The 17,864-nt window shown below is 37.4% G+C and overlaps 1 protein-coding gene across 1 annotated transcript in view; it reads right to left on the bottom strand.

Annotated features, from left to right (window-relative positions):
• LOC134665321 (heparan sulfate glucosamine 3-O-sulfotransferase 5) overlaps window positions 1–17,864 on the bottom strand; it is a 49,303-nt gene that overhangs the window by 15,052 nt on the left and 16,387 nt on the right. The window contains exons 2-4 of the mRNA XM_063522242.1: window positions 6,023–6,061; window positions 4,061–4,301; window positions 1,669–1,837 (exon numbers count right to left, since the gene is read on the bottom strand). Of these exons, the coding sequence (XP_063378312.1) occupies window positions 1,669–1,837; window positions 4,061–4,155 (264 nt within the window). The 5' untranslated portion in view covers window positions 4,156–4,301; window positions 6,023–6,061. The remainder of the gene's footprint in view (window positions 1–1,668; window positions 1,838–4,060; window positions 4,302–6,022; window positions 6,062–17,864) is intronic.

Raw genomic sequence — 17,864 nt, 5'->3', positions numbered from 1 at the left:
AGAAACTTCGCAGGAGAAATATCTGTTTTTTTCCGATATAATGAAGTTTTTTTTTATATAATACAGTGATGGTGGCAAACAGGAATACGGCCCGCCCGATGGTAAGTGGTAATCGTAGCCCATGGATGCCTGTGACGTCAGCAATAGTGATTTTGCAATTCGTCGCACCTGTCACCGATGTGAAATTGGGGCCTGATCGTAACAGACGCGATTTGTTAGAGAGTGAGTCTTCTGTACTATTATTTATTCTGCGCTACTGGTATTAAAACCCTTGGCAGCTTGGCACAAGGACAACTTTCTGGTAAATAGTATAATTTTATACATTTGCGCTTTCCGGGAAATTTGTTCATTTTGACCGTCAGACCCTTAGTTATGACTCAGCTTCTAAACTTCCCCTATGACATTAACAATGTGGATCGTCATTCTCGGTATGGACATACAGTGGCGCTCAAAAGTGCATAGATAGATGTCGACCGTAATGCCTTAATATTACGGTTGAAACATCTTCATGCACTTTTGAACGCCACTGTACATAACAATAAATAAAACATTATGCTCGTGTGTGGAGGCCGACGGACAGAGGTGCGGGGTTTCGGCAGATTCATGGCCAATTCTTTTGAAATAATGATTTCTCCAGCACATAATTTCCAAAGAAAGGAATATTATCACTTGAATATTTTTTAAGTCGAAATTTATATTTAAGAAATATAAATAGCAGTTTCTAGTCTTACACACATTACATACTTACTTTGTTGTCAAAGTCTTTCATGAAGTTAATTATATGGCGGCCGAGTTTTCTGATTAACTTACAAGCTATACTTATGAAGGCACCGTTACTTGCTCGGTCACCTGAGTAACCAGGCAACCAAAATCATATAACTTTATTATAGGTACTTATCTAGTCTTGTCCAAAAACCGAGTATAGTGTTAAGTAAAACCGCACGTGCTAATATTTACCTGCAAAAAAGGGTCATACTTATTCTATTTGGCACCGGAGCGCGGGCTAGTCCAACGCTCAAAAAACCAATGTAGGTGCGCTCTCCGATAACGCGCCTTTGTTACGCATCTCGATGACACATTTTAGACTGGTTCTGTAGTGTTCGACTCGCCGGCACTCGGTAACCGAAGTACGCAGGTTTTTATGCAGGTGATTGTGGCACGTGGCACGAGCGGTTTTATTTAACAATAGACAATAGGATTAGCTCGGGCTCTATTTGAAACCTACGAACTATACCCAAGTGCAGGTTGTGACTTAGCAGTATTAACCATAGGAAAAGTTGTGTGACATCCGACAGCCGAGATGACAATCGTACATCGATAAACGCCCAACGAAAATAAAAAATGTATCGGGATGACAGATGCTGATATAAATTAGTCACGTTTACCATTCGAAGGTAACCTATTATGATCTGCCACTGTCCTCCAGAGAGCCAATTTTTAATTCGACCGCTCTATTTCGTGTATTTCGTTCAATAATATCTCCACTACTAAGCATTTCAGTTCTACCAATAGAATTGAAAACGAGTGGTCAATACCACTACATTCCCAATTTCTATCGCTCGTATTTCTAAAATTAGCATTTCGCCGTTTTCCACAGATTTTCGTGTGACGACATACGAAAATTCAAAAATGGCCCCCCTGAACCGTAATTGACCAAATTGTTCTTACCTGTATGCTGTAAAGCGCGCTGTCGTAGAGCACGTGGAAGGTGAGGAAAAGAGACAGCAGCGTCACGGAGAGCAGCGCCGCCGCTAGCTTGGGCCGCGACACCCCCACCACGAGCACGCAGTCCGCCAGCTCGCCCTCTGCCGGCCGGAACGACGACCGCGGCAACCATCTACACAAACAAATCTAGTACTTATTATAGTCTGGCAGGCCTATATTGCCAGTATTTAGAAAAAGGGGCAAAACTTTATAGACGCCAAGGGTCGAAAAATTTTGAGTCTGGCGTTTTTTTCTATTGACAAATTGGTTTGACAGGCTATGAGGTTTCCGCGAGTGTAGCACTACGGTCGGTGTCGCAGGTGGTCACAGCATGGCTTGGGCAAGCAAATGAGCTTCGCAAGTTCGCACGCCATGCATCGCCGGCGCACAGTGTTCCGTCTAGAACAAGCTAGGTGGACAAAATTCATTATCAAATTTCCACTAATGAGTAATTAGATTAGATAAATAACATTCTTAAACCCCCAAACCCATCAATACATCATGCTTAACTTTCTAATTTTATGAGTTATAGGGCGCCGAAGTCAGCTAACGAGATAAGTACAATCGCACAATTAAATCAGTTGCAATTCTGTGATGCGTTCAACAACATCTCTTTCAAGTAAAACATTATATTATGGAAAGTTGTAGTGATGGATCTTATAGCTGACGGTAAGCACTTTATATTTTTTATTTAAACATATTCATATCTCTCGTAATAATGCCATATATATAGCATTAAATATGTACTTTAAAAATGTTGAATTTTTTCTAAGTTATCGAACTTTGATAGACTACGAAACACTTGACAACACTTGACAACAGTCTAGATTTTACATATTATGTACTTCCATTATCCTTCTTTGTGATGGTGTATATTTCATTTTTCACAAATTTTCACAACATTTTTTTTTCTTTTTTTTTGCAGAACACGTTTTCTCTATTTCAAGGAAGGGGTTTTTGAAGAATGGACAAATAAGGGGAAAAATGACGGAAATTCCCACCTTTATCAGTTTATATTGGTAAAATTTGAGTTACGAGATTTCACGAAAGAGTCTGAGAGACGGTTGAAAAATACTTTAACCAGTTATTCATCAAAACTGAATACCAAGTGGAATAGTGCGTCAAGATTAAAGAAGCAATTTGTGGAAAAGTTTAAAAGTGGTCTGGATGGCCAAAATATAGAATTACGAGTGTGTGTAACTAGAGCAAGTGCATCAACGTCGTTTGAAAATGTTAATCCTGCAGGAATACCCAAATTAAACTTCAAAAGTTCCCCTTTTCATAACGAAAAAACGCTGAATTAAAGATCTGGTACAATTACGTAGTTTTTTAACTGCTGCTGAAATCCCGATTGATTCGTGATCGGCAGCAAATAGAATACGGCAAAAATATTAGAGAAAATACACATAAGCCAACGTAGTCTTGTTTTTACGACAACAGTAGGAACTTCAATGAATTCTAGGCAGCTAAGTGTTAATGAGGCATTATCGTATTATATTGAGTCAAAATCGACAAATACAAACTTACACGCAGACTAAAAAGTGGTCAATGAAGGCTGATCATCATAAATATCCATACTATCATTATTTGCCCAATGCAATAGGTACATGCGTGTTAATCCTTCAGAAGAACTTCAAAAAACTTACACAAAACAAGGAAAACAATTATTATTCTGATATAATACATGAGTTAGAACAGATTATTGGGTTATTAATAATTAACAGATTTATAATTAATTTATTATTCATAATAAGTTAAGTTTTAATTAAATTTCTATATATTTTTTATTTTTTTGTATATTTTTAAGTAAATAATTTAAAAAATAATGTATCTAATGAATTGTAAAATTTTGTTTATTAATGTGTTAATAAATTATTTGTAAAAAAATATATAATTAATTAAAATATATATTTTATTTTAATTTTTTTACTTTTTTTCATGGTATTTTAAAATTTTTAATAAATTATATTTAATTGAACAATATTAACCAGAATACTACCCAAAAACATAAAAAAATAATTTTGTCCACCTAGCTTGTTCTAGACGAAACACTGTGCGGCGTCGTTGTAGAATTTAACCTAAACAATTTTAGTTTATTGTTTCGATGTAAAAATGTTTTGAAAAGATGCGTCCCGCCGAGTTTATGGCCGGTCCCATATTGGGATACCCTCCTCCAATTGAAGGAGGATTTAAATCTTCTCGAGGCAGAGAGGTGTAGGGTTGGGGCAGGTGTAGCTTTATTTGACGTTCATAAGCGCATTGTAATATGCCTACTTGAATAAACATTTTTTTTTCCTTTTTGATCTTTATCTTATATTGTTAGCATTATATGTTATTTTTAGACTACAAAACTTACAGAATGTCGAGCGGCAGAGACTGCGAGCAACTCCTATAGGTTGCTTCCGTGCGTTTGGTCGGCAGCGCTTGACTCATCTGCACGCGCGTCTCCATGCGGGCCCATGTGGTCTGCTCCCCTATGTGGACATTGCGTATCACCTACGCCATTACATCTACTTGCATCACAGTTGTTGCTTCTATCTGTTACACGTCGATATGTGAAAATATGCCGCCATCGTTTTTGTTTTTGTGACCAAAATCTGCAATAAAAAATTTAAATTGCCGTACCTAAATATTTTACGACGATGTTTTCTTTTAATTAAAGGACAGGGAATGACTGTTACCTACTTATAGTAAACGTACAAATTTGGTATTTATGTATGTAAATAATATATTATAAAGTGATTCGGACCAAACCAATAAGTATCATTGTATCAATGAAGGCATACGAACGATATATTCGTATCGTATACAAAACTATCATTGCATTATCCCAAAAAGGAAGAAAATTGTTACACCTATCTCCTGACGATCTACGTGTTTGTTTAAGAAAGTTATGTATTACTTTATAACATCCCCGCTTAATTGACTATTGGTATACCTTAATTAAGTAAAGGTGTATGACTCTTTCAACGAACAATTAACTCTTTCAACGAAGGCAAGAAAATTGAAAAAACCGGGCAAGTGCGAGTCGGACTCGCGCACGAAGGGTTCCGTACCATAATGCAAAAAAAAATAAAAAAATAAAGCAAAAAAAAAAACGGTCACCCATCCAAGTACTGACCCCTCCCGACGTTGCTTAACTTTGATCAAAAATCACGTTTGTTGTATGGGAGCCCCATTTAAATCTTTATTTCATTCTGTTTTTAGTATTTGTTGTTATAGCGGCAACAGAAATACATCATCTGTGAAAATTTCAACTGTCTAGCTATCACGGTTCGTGAGATACAGCCTGGTGACAGACGGACGGACGGACGGACGGACGGACGGACAGCGAAGTCTTAGTAATAGGGTCCCGTTTTACCCTTTGGGTACGGAACCCTAAAAATGGGGCACTCTATACAAGGCATTAATACCTACGTAGGTCAGTTTAGTGGTTATGTAAGAAGTTTATAGGTATACCCTCTATTTACATTTAAAGCCTTCAAGAAATTCTCGGAACTTGCAAGTCGATGCGTGTCGTTAGGCTTAAGTGTCACGCACTTTCTTCATTAAGGCTACAGCACACTACCTTAACGTTTGCCATTTAGCGAAATAGACGGGAGTAGGAGTAGGTTAACCAGAATCACATTTCTATTGAACGTTGTTAACAAGGTTGATCTAGCGTATTAAGAAAGGGGAAAGTTATACGAAAAAGCTATTAAGTTCATGCTTCGGGCGTGGCTAATACCCTTGTCATCATATCATTAAAGTAATGTACCTATCAATTACAGAACAAATAAGACGATACAATATAGAGCGTACCTATGTACTGTGTAGCCAATTGAAATGATTTGGTTCTTCAAATAGACACAGTTCTAAGTTCTAAGACACTATTTCATCAAAGGACGAACAAATGAACGTGTCAAATATTGTAGCAACGAAAAAAAATGCTAACATGCGCCAACAGGCATATACATAGGTACATATCCTATATGTACGCGTATATTTAAATAACTATAGGGTATTGGTATTTAATTACATGTCCAACTTCGAGAAGGAGTTTGATTGTCGTATCCAACTCTGCTGATTGTCAGCGTTGAGAAGTTTGTTCAAAATAAGTAGATATTCTCGTCCGGTAAACACGCACTGTTGCCACGGAGTCGAGAAATAGTCATGCACAACAGGGCTTTTAGAGAGGATTGAAATCAATCAAGACATCTCCTTTTGCATTCTTCTACATGCACTTATAGGTATTTCTAAATTCATAATTATTGCATATTACCTAGATTGATCATGAATTTAATAAGATAATTTTCATTAATTACTGAACGTGACATACCACATATTTTCCATAATGTCAGTTCGGCCTCTCCCGCACCTGTAAAAGAAAATAATTGTTAGTTTGTGTTTTTCAAGATTTTCCAAGGTATTACAATAAACTTAAATTTAGATAATGGACTGAAGTTAAAACCTCAGGTACCTACTATTATTATTTTTTCATTATAGTCTTTTAAAAAGAGAACATTTAAGATAGCTATCAGCTATATAAGTATTTTCAAGTATTATTCGTCCACTGCCAGTTAAAATTTTTACTTTAACTTATTCCCAACTCATAACTTCATCCAAATAGACACAATTATCTATTTTCCAAGTGAAAATTACATTTTCGAAGTTGAAGCGGGGCATGGGAGTATTGTGCTGGATAAAATTAAAGTTAGGTTGTAAAGTTGAAGAACACGAAGGTAGGAAATCACGGCCGGATTGCGGAGAGCACGACACGAACGAACGCCCGGTTTATGTGGTGAAATAAGTCCAGTTCACACGTTTACACCTTAGTCGTACGAATTTCACGTTATGAAGAGTCCTAATATTGTACCGCTGCAACTTATTTAATGCTGCAGCTACGTGCCAGCGGTTGATATTGCGACTGCATATAGTTTTACTCGTCTAATTCCAACATTCTGCATTGTCTCCGCGGAGTCAAAGAATGAGAAACAAAAGTTTGCGATTGCGGGCTTTCCTGGTAGCTCATTCTCGTTTTGTACGTTATCTCTACGAGTGTATGATGTTACCTAAAAGATATTTTAAATTGCGGGTTGTGGAACGCGTTTGAAATTCGTGTTCCACGATTGCAAAGAAATCTCTAGTCTGTTGGTCATTTTTTGTAGTATAAGTATGCTACTTATTTTTTTTTAAACAGACGTTTGACATAAATACAACATATGCTCATCCCGCTCTGTATCCGCTGATAAATTCTAATGTTAGGTACTAATAATATATACACAAATGCCTTGAATATTCTGGTTCGTTATCACGTTGCACCCAAAATTGTAACACCCTTACTGTAATGCAGCAAAGTGTTTTGAATACATAGCTTTGAACTATATATTCCAGTCAATACACACTAGCGATTTTATTAAATATTAGAAAAATAGGTCAAAGGATTTCTATAAGTTGCAGCCGTTTCTCAAGTCTCGCTACTGGCGGGTACTTTTACTGAATCATAAAAACTCTGCTGCGTGGAAAATTGAAGTCCATTACTTTTACATTGTAAGAAATATACAAGTTTAAACCCTTTTTAAAGCCCTACCGAACCTCTTCCATAAGAATAAGACTGTTTTATAAAGCTTTGAAGCTCCTTAGAAATGGGGAACGTTTTGCTTTTCGAAATAAACGTATTCATAAAACAATTGTCAAGCAGTTGAACATTTTCACAAAAATAGGTTAATCATAAATACATAGATGACTTCCGCGAGCAAAGTGTCTTCTTTTGAAGCACTTTGAATGTATCGTTCTATTCTAAATAAAACATAATTACGTTATGAGTGACGAACAGAGACATTTATGGGAAGAATATTTTCCCGGCGTTAAAGGTTACCATATTACACAGCTCTAAAAGCATTCTGAGGGCATTTGAGTCAAGGTTTGACTGTCAGTACTTAAACCATTGCCGTATATGATACATGTGCTGACAGGCAAACCAATATATAGTATGTAGAAACAGAAGGCTGATGATGATGATTATTATTATAATTAAAATGTATATGCATCTGGTCTGAAATAGATAGAAGAATAATTATATTATTATTTAATAAGATACGAGTATCTTACACAAGTAAAACGGTTAAAACTCTCCGCCTCTTTCAAAATCGCGTCATAAAAACTAATCACCTTTTCGTATGTAGTCGGATAAAAAAGAAGTACCTATAATATGTATAGGTATCTAGTTCATATTGCAAGATATAATAAGAGCTTTTCTATTTCTTCTGCTTATAGTGCCCACGTAACTACAGTCAATTGACGTTATGACTTTTTGTAACGACTTAACTTTAGAGAAAGAGCAGTAACGATAAAACATAAGAGAAGATATAAAACTACCGATTTTAGATAGGTACTTGAATTACTTGAGCAGAAAGTTTTATGAGAAAAGGTAAGATTCTTTGTCTGCAGGGCAAAAATAGACTTAATGCATTACACGCTCCAACCCCCGTAACACCCCTCGCTCGCTTATAAATATAGTATTTAAATATCTCTTAAGAGTTTTAACATGGGATATAATGGTTATATAAAAGCTAAAATAATAAGTTTAAAAATATGTCTTTAACGCCTAAAAATATTATCATTAAATCATATTCTTTAAGTATTTACGTGAACATGTGTGAGTGCTTTGCGTGTATAATTATTTATGACACTTACGGCTCGATTCGGGAAATGAATTAGAGACTCACTAAGTAGATATGAAATAGTAAAGATATGTGACGTTCCACTGCAAAAGGTACCTTATGGCCTCTTGCACTGCGATTCGGGAAATGAATTAGAGATTCACCAGATATGAAATAGTGAAGATATGTGACGTTCCACGGAAAAAGGTACCTTATGGCGGCTGGCGCTTACGTCGCAATATAAGTAGGAGCGGCGTTAATAATAGCGTAAGCGCTAACAAGGTACCTTTACCCGTAGGACGTCACATATATTTACTATATCGTATCTATAGATAATCTCTAATTCATTTCCCGAATCGCGCCGTTATTGTTAAAACAATAACATTAAATTAGAGGGCATGACTCTTTATTTAAAAGTTAAAGTTATTGTCTCTGACTCAATACAATTTAAACGCTAGTTATAAATGAAGCTTAGATAATCATCGTAATCGTTGAGCGTCCTCGTATGGTGTCATTCATTTGGTATGTTTACCAAGTACCTATCTGAGTAATTAAAAAAGCTTGAGGCCATAATTAATTGTTCCAAATGTTCCACCTACAAAACCCCAGTTATTAGCTTAATATTTAAGTATTAATTAAGCATTTTTTACTTAAAAGCCCCAAGATCTTGTTATAGTTTTTAAAATGCAATTAAAAGGAGTAGGTATGTACCTATCTAAAAAAAACTACCTACCTATATCTACAACAAAAATGTTATTTTCATTAAAACTCACGGAAAGCTACAGTTATATTAATGACGTTGCAACCGGGGTGTGCGATGCATTTGCCGAGTGCAGGGACAGGCGAAGGGCAGGTCAAGGCTCCCTGTATAGTATTAATACACCGCCAATCGTGTCACGTTGGCTATTTCCACGCCAAGGCCCAACATAGCTTATTGGATCGTGGTCGTGACACATCTGCGGGCTTAATAAAAGAAAATTGCTCCGAGATCTTATCAGTGCATTTTTACGTTAAATTGGCTTCAACTTTCAGCCTTGTGTTCAAATGAGATTGAAATGTTTGAATTAATAAACTGAGCAAAAATGCTCTTTCAATGTTTGAAAAGCGCGAAATGAGATTGCAAAGCAGGGATGTTGCGAATATTCGCATCCGCATCCGCGGAACATCCGCATTATTTTCAACATCCTCATTTGCATCCGCATCCGCATAAAATCGATGCGGAGCTCATGCGGATGCGGATGTCGACCAAGTCGGTAACAGGAACGCCTTAGCGGCGGCGTAAGTCGTAGGTAATTTCGTAATTAGGTATATACCTAATTGTCTAGATCCTGAGAAGTCGGCAAAACGCACCTATATTCTTGCTCAAATACTAAACATTTAGTTTTTTTAATAAAAATCTTGAAAAATAAATCTTGCAAAGTTCCATGCGCTTTATATCTTAGCTTACTAGAAACGTAGGTAAGTGAACGTGTTGGAATTGTCGACATTTTCAATTCGCGGGGTTCAATTCAGCTGCAAGCAATCTCCACTCTTTCAGACGTGTGAAATGAAATACCTTCTTGAGCTTTTAGAGCAGGAACATGCATAAATTGCGGTGCCGCCTGGTTAAATATTTGGCTGCGCCGCGTGTTTATTTAAACAAAGCACTACCTAGTTCCTCTGTTGGCTTTCTTTTAAATTTGAACTCAAAAATACAAATGGCTTTTATACATGGTGGCAAAAAAATAAGTGCATTCCCGTTGCCAGGGAGGTTTTGGGATTGTACTGAGCAATTTTTACTATGGGACCAACTCCGAAATCGCGAAAAGTTATTTACCCTCCCATAGAAAATGAACCAGCCAAATTGTATGAAACAGCCAAGTTTTTTTCACGCGTTTTCGGGGTTGGTCCCATAGTAAAAGTTGCTCAGTATAATCCCAAAGCCTCCCATGTCAACGGGAATGCACGTATTTTTTGGCCACAGTGTATTCGTCTCAGTCCATATTTCAATTACATTTCTAAACCTGACTAAAATTTAAATTTATCTTTTGTCAATTTAGCTATAACTTAGAATGCCGAACGGTTTAAATGTCTCTTTCACACACTGCCCCTTCAAAATTTGACACCTTGTATTATACTTAGTACGAGTATATGCCTTTTATTATACTTGATGAACAGTGGATTTGACATAAACATAACTAAATTAAAACAATTTACGGATAGTTATGCTAATCTGAATTACATTAAAATAATTAAGACTAGTTTTTATTACGAATATTTAATAGCCACTTTTGGCGGAATGTTATATAAAGAATGAAATTGATCTCTGCGGCCTCTGGGGCACTGCCTTTACGACCGATCATAAAACAGGCAGTTAGAGGAAAACATAAAGTTACGCAGTAATTTTTACGTTTTATTCCAAAATTAAATTTCTTCAGGTCGCGGATTTAAAACGCCTTTCTCAACAAAATATTTAACAATTTTTATAAACTTACCAGTGTGAATCATCGAAAAAGTTTAACATGTATGGCCAATACATTATAAGTACATATGCATCTATTTAAATTGTGCAAAGAAATTGTCTTGAAACTGCTAATCACGAAGCCCGCAATGAAACACACAATACTCGCTATTTGGTCACTAGTCAGTTGTCGACGCAATCCGAAGGTGTCTAACTATACCGGGTGTGGCCTGTAATATGAGCAAAATATTAAACTGTAGGCTGTACTCCTCATACTGACCAACATTTGTTCAGCGACTTGTGGTTTGATTTTTAATACACTTTAAAGTTCATTCTAAGACGCAATGTATTGCGAATTTTGTTATGTTTAAGGCGTGACAAGCAACGTCAATTACAATGATATGGCGTGGCGATGGCGTCAATTGAAGATAATATTTATTTTGTATGAAAAATAGGGAGTCTAAATACGTCTAAATTTGTTGAACAAAAGTGTCACCGTTTGAGGAGTACAATCTATGTTTTAATTATTTGCTCATGTTACAGGCCACACCCGGTACCTATATGGTGCCAACGAATTCTAATATGTATGTAGTGCTAAGCCGAGGTCGAATATCTTTTTCCATCTAGCTTATTTGACGTTGGAGTGAACGAGACGCATTCATTTGATAAGAGCTAAATGCCGCCTGAGGGATTAAACAAGCTTACCGAGTGTTAGCTACCGCGTATCACGCACGTATTTCTAAAACGACTTATTTACTTCCAGACAATAACATTTGTAGGTTCATTTAACTTGATAGGATAGCGTCACTTTGTTCTGTCTAGCCTAATCAAACAAATTAACAGTAATTTGAAGGTAGAAAAGCCAATCTAGTGAATGTATTCTGGCATTTATCGAGTAGTTATAGTGATCGATAATGGACTAAATAACAGAAATTTCGATTTGTTTATGGTGTTGCTGAGTCATAAACAATTTTTAACTTTATTATGTTTTATGAGCTACTAAAAGTTTTATTGTCAATGTTTAATTAGTGATATAAGTATGTACTGTACAGGGCTATAACCGCGAAAATCGAAGTTCGCAAATTGCGGGGATTTTTCTCTGTCACTCTAATTACGCCTTCGTTGGAGTAAAAGAGAAAGATCCTCGCAATTTGCGAATAGCGGTAGCCACTCTGTATCCGGAGATAAATCTTGCACATCGGAATTTCCGTTTCGTAGTGTTGCCTCTTTCTCTCTCGTTGTCACCAATATTCCCTTTCTAAAGACCGATGTGCAATATTCATCGCCGGGTACTGTAACATGAAATGCTTGTGTGTGGAAAAAAAAACAAATCTAAAACGTAATACGTATATTGATCGCTGGAAATTCTATTACGAGTTTAAACTGCTATAGCATGCCTTGCCTACATAGGCGGTGTGTCACGGACGTTTCCTTGGTCATATTTTCATGGTAATTTTGAGCCGGTGTTTCATTAGGCCAGCGTTTACCGGCTTGCAGCGGGTTTATGCAAAAACGTGCAAGTCGCGGCACTGGCAATTTTCTTTGAAGGCCGGGCCTTGAAGAACGCCTTTACCTGTTATTTACTGCTAATACGAAACTGACTGAAATGCTTGGAGTTTTGGAAATAAGACTTGCTTTATGTATTTATGCAAGCCTTTGGTCGAGGCCAAGGATAACGGTTTGTCATGCGATGGATGAAATAGTATTTCTAAAGGCTACATACTGAAATACTTTTAGCGGTTTTTTAATTATTTATAACTTTATTTTTTGCGTGGTCCGAATCGCAGTTATTAGCCGGTTTATGATTAATAAAAGCAAGGGGGCAAGGCCCAAGCTGCCGGTGGTCGGGGCCGCTGAGAGAGGAACCAACGGATGACTCTTCGCTATGAGATCGTTCGCTGAAATGACTCGATAGGTTTATTAATTTTGGTTTGTTTTTTTTTAAGGTAGTTTTAGTGTATTTGCTTGTATTTTTTTTAATCTCTATTATGTGCATATACGTTTTGTATTAGATTGTAAGGTTTGACATGTCTTGAGACATTGGAATAGTAATAAGTAAAAAAAAATAGTAAACTAAAAAAAATATAGTATTGCAAAGGTGCATTTTCGAAGGGCAAAGGGTTCGATAAAAATCCAAGGTCGGTGCCATTGTCTCAGTGATATTTGAAAATAACAAAATTAAGTACGTTCCGTAACCCTTTGGAAACCAACTTGCTTCGAGATCCAGCGCCATTGTGCTGAAAAGGGCAGGTTATTCAATGAATGACAGTGGAGGGCCTGAAAGGTCGCCTATCTCTATTGAGCCTCGAGCCACCTTTGCACAATAGCGTAGTTGAGTTGCCTTTTACACTCACCTTGACTTTGAAGCACCCGGCTTTAGATAATCATTTTACTCTGCTCTGAGATTGACGATTAAAACTCGCTTAATGTTCGCAATAAATACAGCAAAGAAAATACTTGGTGTCTGTCGTTAGATTCATATTTTAATTGCACAAACGGGTCTTCCGCGGAATAATTTCACTGTTTTAAATTCCGACGTTTTAGCTGAGTTACACCAGCTGTATTGAGCGGTGATGTGGTGTGTGTGTGTGTGTGGTGATGATATTAAATATGTGTACAAAACGCGAAAGTTTAAACTGTTAAATTCCAATTATTATAATTACTAATTAGGCTACAATTTGTTGTTTTGGTTTTTAGTTGGAATTTAGGAGTGGCAAAGGGTTGATTCAGTAATTAGGGGGTTGGCTGGCTTACCTAGTGTCCAATTAATAGCCGTGAACTCGGAGCAAGTTCAATGTCGGCCTCGGATACATAGTTTTACAATAGTTTCCAAGTTCGCGCCCTAGTTCCTCAGGGGTCGACTTTACCACGAAAAATTATTAACGTTAATGTGTATAATTATTAACGTTAACGAGGTTGGACTAGTAAAACTATCTATAAAGTAAAATCATATTATATGACTATGTTGGATTAAACATAACCAAAAACGTTAGCTTTATATCCCTACACTTTAAGGAGTTTAAGGATAGTACTTACGAACATAAAACAACCTAGTTCTATGAATATAAAATGACAGCAAAAGAGTTACCTACTAGAACGACACTACATACAATTAGATTTTTGACATTAATTATTTATTTATTTGATGCTAATATATAAAAGTAAATTATGTTACGCCGTTAACGTTATTAGTTATTAGGTACGGTTATTAGTCTTACATCTGAAGGACAAGTAGGTTAAACAAAGTTATCAGCCCCGCGTAAGCGTTTAATTTCACCTAATTTACTATGAATCAAGTCTTGGTTTGATGTCAAACCTCTTGCGGGATTTCGTGTAATATACATAAGCTTTAAATTAGTGTTCTATTCAATTATCTGCTTGACAAACTTATCTATTTAATAGTCTCGTAACATTGAATGTCAGTCGTGTTTAACGTTCATTTACACTGGAGTGGATTTCGTGTTGAAGTTTATTTGGGGCAACCGGAGTACTCACGTTACGCCCGTCTTTTATAAGAGTAACGGTTATATAAGCCATTACAGGGAATCGCTGTGATATGATCGTGCAGCCTGCTATCTTTCAGTAATGTGTCGATTAAGGCCCGGGTTACAGAGCGTAAGTAAACTTAATAACGCCGAGCGAGGAGGTTCGCGACATTACCATAAAGTGTGGAGCTATAACGGAGGCCCCTGAGAAATTTAGTTGCCAATAAATACGCCGTAATAACAATAAATAATCAAATTGTGAATCCCACAATTTTAATGGATACTTGGATGGTTTACTAGGATCCCTTTCGGCCCTTGGTAACAAGGATGATGTGTCCGTAAAATGAAGAAGTCGGTCACATCACTGATTTTGCATCGTTCGATTACAGTAAGATTCTCCCCGCACAGTGTCCGATCCAGTAGGATAGTCCCATACAAATATGAAAGTAATCCAGTCATGACAAATGCCACACGTTTTTTAGTACTTTAATTTGTGGTGACCGTGAAGGTGTGGTGGAGACCTCGACTGGGAAGCCGGAGGGATGGAAAACCACGAGCCAGATGGTCGGACGACATTAAAAAGACGGCAGGGCCGACCTGGCATAGAACCGCCGCATACAGAACAACATGAAAATCCATGAAAGAGGCATATGTTTAGCAGTGGACGCAAATATGCTGAGAAGAAAAGAGAGAAGAGAGGATTTAAAATAGGCTTACCTACTTATAAGCGGGAACGCAACTATTTATTAGATTGAGATACCTAGTGACATTACACAATTTGAGTAAAGGATGACTCACGTTAGACCGGGCCGTGTCCGGGCCGGAGCTTCCGGCGCATCGTTTTCTTTGGAAAGCATCACGTGATCGCCTGTCATGTCATAGAAAAGTAAGCGCCGGAAGCTCCGGCCCGCACACGGCCCGGTCTAACGTGTGTCATCTTTAAGACTGACATTTATCAGACACTAGCTGTTTCCCGCGACTTCATTCGCGAGTATTTTGATATTGATTGATAGAATTTTTTTTTTTGTAGCAGGCAAACGAGTAGACGATTCTACACGAACATTGTGCAGCAAAAGCGCGTTTTCTAGTCAAATAAAAACCTGAAGATGCAAAATGCCGGGATAATGAGAGGAAGAAGAGATCATACAAAGTATATGTTTAAAATGTATAACTATAATATATATTACGGCTCACGCTATATTTCACGTGATTGCGCATGGATGACCGGCCTCAATCGAACACATTAATTAATTCTCGATTCAAGTGGGCATACGGCGTTCGATATCGATCAATATCCGACTCCATGGTAAAACCGTTAACAGGCATCTATAAGGCATTCCTAACTGGGATGCGTAATATCCAAGATAATTTCGTGGTTTGAATTTGACAGGTAAACAAGATGCCGTTGTTGAACATTTTGCGGCGGGTAAGTAATATACCTAATATATATCAATTATTAATATAATATTCACAAGATATACGCTCACTTTGTATAAATTTGAATAATATAAGTTTTGCATTGTCTAAAACCCAAATCGTATAATGTCAAAATGGCTAATTTGTTTTTGAATAACATTCAATGTAGTAAATTACATATTGTATAAAACTTGAATTTCATAAAAATTATATAGTCGAACGATCAAAAACTATATCAGTTACCGGATCTAAGAACATAAATGAATAATAAATTCCGGTAAGTTAACCATGGACCAATTTCGTTCTGGCGCTTCGCCGGCCGCTGCCGCGGCACGCTCGCTTCGCTCGCTCGGCTCGCGCACTGTTTGTTCGCAGTTCAACCTAACACTCCTCCTTGCTTCGCTCGTCGTCGTACCTAACGGAGACCTGCTTTAGTAAAGAACAACCAGCAGAAGATACTAATTACTTTGTTACATGTATGATATTTATATATCTTTAGTGAAAATAACCCTTTTTAAGGCGTACTGTACTTCTTTCTACACTAGCAATCTGTGGGCTCATTTCACTCAAAGGTCGTTTAGCTCCCTACGCGTCCAATATAATAACGCGTTCAGGGTGATGTTGCGGCTGCCGCGCCACTGTAGTGCGTCGAGCATGTTCGCAGAAGCGCGCACCGATTGCTTTTACGCCACTCTGCGCAAGCGGTGCGCGGCGATGCTCAGCAGAGACGCCAGCGTGTCCTAGCCATGATCGCGGACCGGCTGGACTGCCCCTACATCAATCACTGTATAAGTGTGCACGTACGGGGGCCGTGCCGTGCCGGTAGGTAAGTGACTAGCGGATTAATTTAATGTATTTTTATTTCATTTATAACTAATTTTAATTTAATTTTTAATGTAATGTATATTATAATCGTATGTTAATATAATTTGTATTGTGTTGTGTAATATTATGTGTGGACCATTGTAGTCTGTGAATAAATGAATTGATTGATTGATTGATGATCATATATTTTGGAAGGTATTTTTCTCATGTAATTATTATGTTATAATATATATAAGATATTTCAAATAATCTTTATTTTTAATAATTCCTATAAGTTATGAATGTTATATAAAAAATAATTAGCCAATACAAACTTTATATTATTTATTAATATATACGAAGTAAGTTAGAGAATTTCTACCATATATGTTATAAACATATATTTTTTGTTGGTAGTCCCAACGTGTGTTATATGTTGTGAATGATATTAAAATTAGATTATATCAAATGTTGGTATATATTATACGACGCACCCTTTTGCGGCAACTCTGACTGTCAAAAGTTTGACAATTCAGTGATCGCAAAACATATGGCTCAGTACCTACAGCGCCATCTGTTTTCGATGTCAAACTAAGGGGCACGTTTTTAGGGTTCCGTACCCAAAGGGTAAAACGGGACCCTATTACTAAGACTTCGCTGTCCGTCCGTCCGTCCGTCCGTCCGTCCGTCCGTCCGTCCGTCCGTCCGTCTGTCACCAGGCTGTATCTCACGAACCGCGATAGCTAGACAGTTGAAATTTTCACAGATGATGTATTTCTGTTGCCGCTATAACAACAAATACTAAAAACAGAATAAAATAAAGGTTTAAATGGGGCTCCCATACAACAAACGTGATTTTTGACCAAAGTTAAGCAACGTCGGGAGTGGTCAGTACTTGGATGGGTGACCGTTTTTTGCTTTTTTTTTGTTTGTTTTTTGCATTATGGTAGGGTCGCGCACAGCTATCCAATGCACCAATCTCCTACGTGACTACGAAACCGTAACCCAGTTCCAATACCTTGGCTCACTGATTACCAACAAAGGAAGTAGCGAACCTGAGATACGGAGACGGATTGGCATGGCAAAGTCTGCAATGACCCAACTGAGCAAAGTTTGGAGAGACCGTAATATTAGCCACCGGACTAAAATACACCTGGTCCGCACCCTTGTCTTCTCCATTGCTCTATACAGTACAGAGACGTGGACTTTCAAAGCCGCTGATAGACAGAGAATCGACGCTTTTGAGATGTGGTGCTGGCGACGTATGCTAAGAATACCATGGACGGCCCGCCGCACCAACATATCTATTCTAAAACAATTAAAAATAGAAAATACTCAACGTCTATCCACAACCTGTTTGCAACGAATATTGCG

The sequence above is a fragment of the Cydia fagiglandana genome, chromosome 6 (genome assembly GCF_963556715.1).
Source record: "Cydia fagiglandana chromosome 6, ilCydFagi1.1, whole genome shotgun sequence".
NCBI classification, from domain to species: domain Eukaryota; kingdom Metazoa; phylum Arthropoda; class Insecta; order Lepidoptera; family Tortricidae; genus Cydia; species Cydia fagiglandana.
The sequence above is the reverse complement of the archived record's forward strand: the minus strand, read 5'-3'. Positions and strand labels throughout refer to the sequence as shown.